Source organism: Carcharhinus amblyrhynchos, unplaced genomic scaffold (assembly GCF_965287045.1).
Source record: "Carcharhinus amblyrhynchos unplaced genomic scaffold, sCarAmb.v2.hapA chromosome_355, whole genome shotgun sequence".
In the NCBI taxonomy this organism is placed as follows: Eukaryota; Metazoa; Chordata; class Chondrichthyes; order Carcharhiniformes; family Carcharhinidae; genus Carcharhinus; species Carcharhinus amblyrhynchos.
In genome coordinates, this window is record NW_027650095.1 from 92,815 (window position 1) to 100,000 (window position 7,186).

At 49.1% G+C, this 7,186-nt stretch overlaps 1 protein-coding gene across 2 annotated transcripts in view; it reads left to right on the forward strand.

Moving 5' to 3' along the window:
• The first annotated feature begins 4,604 nt into the window (after positions 1-4,604).
• LOC145339234 (amphiphysin-like) overlaps positions 4,605-7,186 on the forward strand; it is a 67,690-nt gene continuing 65,108 nt past the window's right edge. For both annotated transcript variants that reach the window (XM_080183631.1, XM_080183632.1), the window contains exon 1: positions 4,605-4,719. In XM_080183631.1, coding sequence (XP_080039757.1) covers positions 4,636-4,719 — 84 coding nt within the window. In that variant the 5' untranslated portion in view covers positions 4,605-4,635. The remainder of the gene's footprint in view (positions 4,720-7,186) is intronic.

The window sequence follows — 7,186 nt, forward strand, 5'->3', positions numbered from 1 at the left end:
CACCATGGTTTACAGTTTAAGATTAGATTAGCCAATAAGAACATAAGAACATAAGAAATAGGAGCAGGAGTAGGCCATCTAGCCCTTCGAGCCTGCCCCGCCATTCAATAAGATCATGGCTGATCTGTCGTGGCTCAGTTCCACTTTCCCGCCCTCTCCCCATAACCCTTAATCCCCTCGCTTATCAAAAACCCATCAACCCGCATCTTAAATATATTTAGCGAGGTAGCCTCCACCACTTCAACGGGCAGAGAATTCCAGAGATTCACCACCCTTTGAGTGAAGAAGTTCCTCCTCAACTCCATTCTAAACCGCCCCCCCTTTATCTTGAGGCTGTGCCCCCTAGTCCTACTATCCTTTCTGAGCGGGAAGAGTCTCTCCACCTCTATCCTATCCATCCCATTCATCATCTTATACGTCTCAATGAGATCTCCCCTCATTCTTCTAAACTCTAACGAGTACAAGCCTAGTTTATTCAGCCTCTCCTCATAGCTCAACCCCCTCAACTCCGGCATCAGCCTAGTAAACCTCCTCTGCACTCCCTCCAAGGCCAAAATATCCTTGTGTAAGTACGGCGACCAAAACTGCACACAGTACTCCAGCTGCGGCCTCACCAATGCCCTATACAGCTGCAGCAAGACCTCCCTACTTTTATATTCAATCCCCCTCGCTATGAAGGCCAGCATCCCATTCGCCTTCCTGACCACCTGCTGCACCTGCAGGCTGGGTTTTTGCGACTCATGCACAAGGACCCCAAGGTCCCTCTGCACCGTCGCCTGCTGCAGTTTTTTGCCACGTAAGTAATAATCTTTCCTACCATTATTCCTACCAAAGTGGACCACCTCGCACTTGCCAACATTAAATTCCATTTGCCAGTTCCTGGCCCATTCGCCCAGCCTATCTAGATCCTTCTGCAGACTCTCCACACCGTCCGCACAATTTGCCGTTCCACCAATCTTGGTGTCATCAGCAAATTTCGACACCATACACTCGGTTCCCTCCTCCAGATCATCTATATAAATGGTAAATAGCTGAGGCCCCAGCACCGACCCCTGGGGCACTCCACTAGTCACCACCCGCCAATCCAAATAGCACCCATTGACCCCCACTCTCTGCCTCCTATGTGACAACCAATCCTCTATCCACGCCAACACCCTACCCCCAACTCCATGTCCCCTGACCTTCTGCAATAACCTCTTGTGAGGTACCTTGTCAAACGCCTTCTGAAAATCAAGAAAGACCACATCCACCGGCTCTCCTCTATCCACCGCCCTAGACACATCCTCATAGAACTCCAGTAAATTTGTCAGACACGACTTCCCTTTAATGAAACCGTGCTGCATCTGCTCTATCAAGCAATTCCCCTCAAGATGCCTCGCTATTTCCTCCTTGATGACGGATTCTAACATTTTACCTACAACAGATGTTAAACTAACCAGCCTATAATTCCCTGCCTTTTGCCTGGCACCCTTCTTAAACAACGGCGTAACATTCGCCGTTTTCCAATCTTCCAGCACTTCCCCAGAATCCAGCGACGTTTGGAAAATAACCACCAAGGCATCCACTATCACCTCCGCCATTTCTTTCAGAACCCTCGGATGCATTCTATCCGGTCCTGGCGACTTGTCCACAATAAACAGTGCAATTTGACAAGAAAATAGCACCAACTGGCTCCTGTTTCAAATTTTTTTTTATACATTTGTGGAACATGGGTATTGTTGGCTGGTAATAATAAATCAAGCATTAAGTTGATCTTTCTCTACACCCTATCTGTGACTGTAACACTACATTCTGCACCCTCTCCTTTCCTTCTCTCCTGTGTACTCTATGAACAGTATACTTTGTCTGTATAGTGCGCAAGAAACAATACTTTTCACTGTATCCCAATACATGTGACAATAATAAATCAAATCAAATTCCTATTTTTGCCCCGATGCAGGTGTGCGAAATAACTTGTGTAAATGTTCAAACAAATTTTGATGCAATGAAGCAAGAAGTGAACAAGTGTATTATTTAATCAAGAACATAATTGTGAATGCATTTTTTTTTGCAGTTTAAAGCACTTTTTGATCTTTCGGCTCAGGGCGAGTGTAAAATGTTGGTTGAGGCGGGTAGAATTAGAGACCTTGTGGTGAAGGATCCTTTTGGGGAGAGTGATCATTGTGTGGTGGAGTTTCTGGTGCAGATGGAGGAGGAGAAAGTGGGTTCCCGGACATGCGTCCTTTGTTTGAACAGAGGGGAGTACGGTAGGATGAGAGAAGAATTGGCGAATGTTGACTGGGGGAGCGCGTTGGAAGGTAGGTCTGCTGAGGAGCAGTGGAGGATCTTTAAGGAGATCTTTCTTGGTGCTCAGCAGAAATTTATTCCGATGGTTAAAAAGGACCGTAGGAGGAGAGGTAATAAGCCGTGGATAACGAAGGAGGTGAAGGAAAGTGTTAAATTAAAAGCGGAGGCGTTTAGAGTAGCTAAGAGTAGTGGGCAAGAAGAGGATTGGGAGAGGTTTAAATGTCAACAAAGATTGACAAAGAAGTTGATAAAGAAGGGTAGGAGAAACTATGAAGCTGGGCTAGTGCTTAATATAAAAAAGGATAGCAAGAGTTTTTATAAATATATAAAAAGGAAGAGGCTGGCTAGGGTGAACGTTGGACCCTTAGAGGATGAGAGGGGGGAGTTAGTGGTAGGGGATGGGGAAATGGCTGAGGTCTTGAATAACTTTTTTGTTTTGGTCTTCACGGAGGAGGACGTGAATAATTTGCCGGGTGTTAGTGATAGAAAGGTGGTAGGACTGGAGGGTCTCAATGACATTATTGTTACTAGAGAGGCGGTGCTCGACAGACTGGAGGGACTGATTGTGGACAAGTCCCCAGGACCGGATGGAATGCATCCGAGGGTTCTGGAAGAAATGGTGGAGGTGATAGTGGATGCCTTGGTGGTTATTTTCCAAACGTCGCTGGATTCCGGGGAAGTGCTGGAAGATTGGAAAACGGCTAATGTTACGCCGTTATTTAAGAAGGGTGGCAGGCAAAAGGCAGGGAATTATAGGCTGGTTAGTTTAACGTCTGTTGTAGGTAAAATGTTAGAATCCGTCATCAAGGAGGAAATAGCGAGGCATCTTGAGGGGAATTGCTTGATAGAGCAGACGCAGCACGGTTTCGTTAAGGGGAAGTCGTGTCTGACAAATTTATTGGAGTTCTATGAGGATGTGTCTAGGGCGGTGGATAGAGGAGAGCCGGTGGATGTGGTCTTTCTTGATTTTCAGAAGGCGTTTGACAAGGTACCTCACAAGAGGTTATTGCAGAAGGTAAGGGGGCATGGAGTTGGGGGTAGGGTGTTAGCATGGATAGAGGATTGGTTGTCAAATAGGAGGCAGAGAGTGGGGGTTAATGGGTGCTATTGAGATTGGCGGTTGGTGACTAGTGGAGTGCCCCAGGGGTCGGTGCTGGGGCCTCAGCTATTTACCATTTATATAGATGATCTGGAGGAGGGAACCGAGTGTATGGTGTCGAAATTTGCTGATGACACCAAGATTGGTGGAACGGCAAATTGCGCGGAGGGTGTGGAGAGTCTGCAGAAGGATCTAGATAGGCTGGGCGAATGGGCCAGGAACTGGCAAATGGAATTTAATGTTGGCAAGTGCGAGGTGGTCCACTTTGGTAGGAATAATGGTAGGAAGGACTATTACTTACGTGGCGAAAAACTGCAGCAGGCGACGGTGCAGAGGGACCTTGGGGTCCTTGTGCATGAGTCGCAAAAACCCAGCCTGCAGGTGCAGCAGGTGGTCAGGAAGGCTAATGGGATGCTGGCCTTCATAGCGAGGGGGATTGAATATAAAAGTAGGGAGGTCTTGCTGCGGCTGTATCGGGCATTGGTGAGGCCGCAGCTGGAGTACTGTGTGCAGTTTTGGTCGCCGCACTTACGCAAGGATATTTTGGCCTTGGAGGGAGTGCAGAGGAGGTTTACTAGGCTGATACCGGAGTTGAGGGGGTTGAGCTATGAGGAGAGGCTGAATAAACTAGGCTTGTACTCGTTAGAGTTTAGAAGAACGAGGGGAGATCTCATTGAGACGTATAAGATGATGAATGGGATGGATAGGATAGAGGTGGAGAGACTCTTCCCGCTCAGAAAGGACAGTAGGACTAGAGGGCACAGCCTCAAGATAAAGGGGGGGCGGTTTAGAATGGAGTTGAGGAGGAACTTCTTCACTCAAAGGGTGGTGAATCTCTGGAATTCTCTGCCCGTTGAAGTGGTGGAGGCTGCCTCGCTAAATATTTTTAAGACACGGGTTGATGGGTTTTTGATAAGAGAGGGGATTAAGGGTTATGGGGAGAGGGCGGGAATGTGGAACTGATCCACTTCAGATCAGCCATGATCTTATTGAATGGCGGGGCAGGCTCGAAGGGCTAGATGGCCTACTCCTGCTCCTATTTCTTATGTTCTTATGTTACAGCTGCCCTAGCGAATAAACACAAGAACCGACTCTAGTTCTGTTCCCACAAGTTATTATCTCCGATCTGCAACGGATGCCAAGCATGATGGGTCGCTGACGTTTCTTACTTCCTCAGCAGCAGAGAGGCCGCGGCTAGACAGGCAGACAGAGGCAGGCAGACACGGGGCTGAGGGGAAAAAGACAGCAGGATGGCTGACACACCAAGCAAACCTGGAGGTGCCGGGCTGTTTGCCAAGCATGTGCAAAAGAGGTTCATGCGAGCACAAGAAATGGTAACCGACACTTTTTGCTTTCCTTTTCCCTCTCGCATCTCGGGTGTCCCGCGCTCGCATTTACTGTCGCTAAGGTGCCGACCAAATTGCAAAGGGAATGATTTGCGTCCGGTCGCCGTGGGGTGGTGGTGGGGGGTGGGGGTTGGGGGGGGGGGGGGGGGAGGTGGTGGTGTGCACCTTTGGCTGAGCATCCGATTCCCTTTTCAAATGGTTCCAAGCCGATGTCACTTGTGGCACACTTGCCCCTATTTGATCGTTTCGGTCACCTGATTAGAGTCCCATTTACACAAGAGCGCAAGTTGGAGATGCACATTTCCTGTAGGAAATCCGGAACTTTCTTTCAAAAAGGTTGGGGGGGGTGGAGCGGGGTGGTGGGGGTGATGAATTAAGCTGAGGGACTGGCTGACAGAATCACGAATCTGTCGCTCGTTGCTCCGTACGGGTGCGGGTCGCAATGCCAGTGATTCGATCTGAAACTTGGTCAACGTCAAGCTTAAAAAAAATCCTTTTCAGAATTCAGTTCTGATGCGGGTAGAGAAATCCCACTGGCCGGTGAAACATCAACCAGTCTGGGGGGGCTCGGAATTCTTCAGATGTTCCGCTGCAGCTTGCCTGGCCAAATCTTTGCTCACCGCAGCGGGACAGGAGAATCCCAGCCATGGACGAGGCTGGAGAATTCGGGCAACAGGTCAAAATGAGAAAATTCAGGAAGCTGTTCTTTTTTCTTGTGAAAGCCGCTTTCTTGTTCAGTGGCCTCTCTTCTCTCTCTCTCTCTTGCTGTGTCATCCGCTCAGCGATGTTGATAGGAGTGTGCCAGAGGAGGTTAACAGAAGCGGTGTACCTTGTGGTCAGAGCTGTGTCACAGGATGTTTGCAGCATTACTTCGGAGCGGGCAGCTGGTGCCTTGCCCTGCAGCGCTTGCCACAGGCAGCCAACGAGCTGCCTGCTGGAATGCCAGCAGCCGCAGGGCCATCCTGACACCCTCTACGGATCCTTCCTTGCACGACATTTGGCGTTTTCAGTCACAAGGTGGGGAGTGAGGAAGCCTGAGGCCTTGTTGCAGGCTCAGGGCCAGCCTGGGGAACACCTCCCTCCCCCAATATCCCACCTGACCGGACCTCTGACTCCCCCCCACATACACAACAAACTCAGTCCGCGTCGCCGCACGCTGAGTAAGGGCGTGGGATCTCGGACACACACACACAGCACAATGGAGCACCGGGCTGTCAGTTGTGCGTTTTAGGCGCTTGGCAATGTTCTGGTAAATCATTACCGATTCAAAGGGGCAGCCAGAGACCCTCTGCATCTTGCGCTGGCAGGCTGAACATCTGGCAGCCAGAAACCGCACTTGCTGCACTGGCAGACGGCACCACCAGACTCATTCTGAATTTTGCATGATGGAGGAATGCACCATAGAATCCCTACAGTGCAAAAGGAGGCCATTCAGCCCATCAAGTTTGTGCCGACTCTAACAAAATATCTTACCCAGGTTCCCTCCCCTTAACCCTGTACATTTATTCCACTAATGAACCTAACCTGCGCATCTTTGGACACTAAGGGACAATTTAGCATGGCCAATCCACCCTAACCTGCACATCTTTGGACACTAAGGGACAATTTAGATTGGCCAATCCACCCTAACCTACACATCTTTGGGCACTAAGTGACAATTTAGCATGGCCAATCCACCTAACCTACACATCTTTGGGCACTAAGTGACAATTTAGCATGGCCAATCCACCTAACCTGCACATCTTTGGACACTAAGGGGCAATTTAGCATGGCCAATCCACCCTAACCTACACATCTTTGGGCACTAAGTGACAATTTAGCATGGCCAATCCACCTAACCTACACATCTTTGGGCACTAAGTGACAATTTAGCATGGCCAATCCACCTAACCTGCACATCTTTGGACACTAAGGGGCAATTTAGCATGGCCAATCCACCCTAACCTACACATCTTTGGACACTAAGTGACAATTTAGCATGGCCAATCCACCTAACCTGCACATCTTTGGACACTAAGGGGCAATTTAGCATGGCCAATCCACCCTAACCTACACATCTTTGGGCACTAAGTGACAATTTAGCATGGCCAATCCACCTAACCTGCACATCTTTGGACACTAAGGGACAATTTAGCATGGCCAATCCACCTAACCTACACATCTTTGGACACTAAGGGACAATTTAGCATGGCCAATCCACCTAACCTGCACATCTTTGGACACTAAGGGGCAATTTAGCATGGCCAATCCACCCTAACCTACACATCTTTGGACACTAAGGGGCAATTTAGCATGGCCAATCCACCCTAACCTACACATCTTTGGGCACTAAGTGACAATTTAGCATGGCTAATCCACCTAACCTGCACATCTTTGGAAAATAAGGGGTGACACGGTGGCACAGTGATTAGCACTGCTGCCTCACAGTGCCAGGGACCCAGGTGACTGTGGCCTC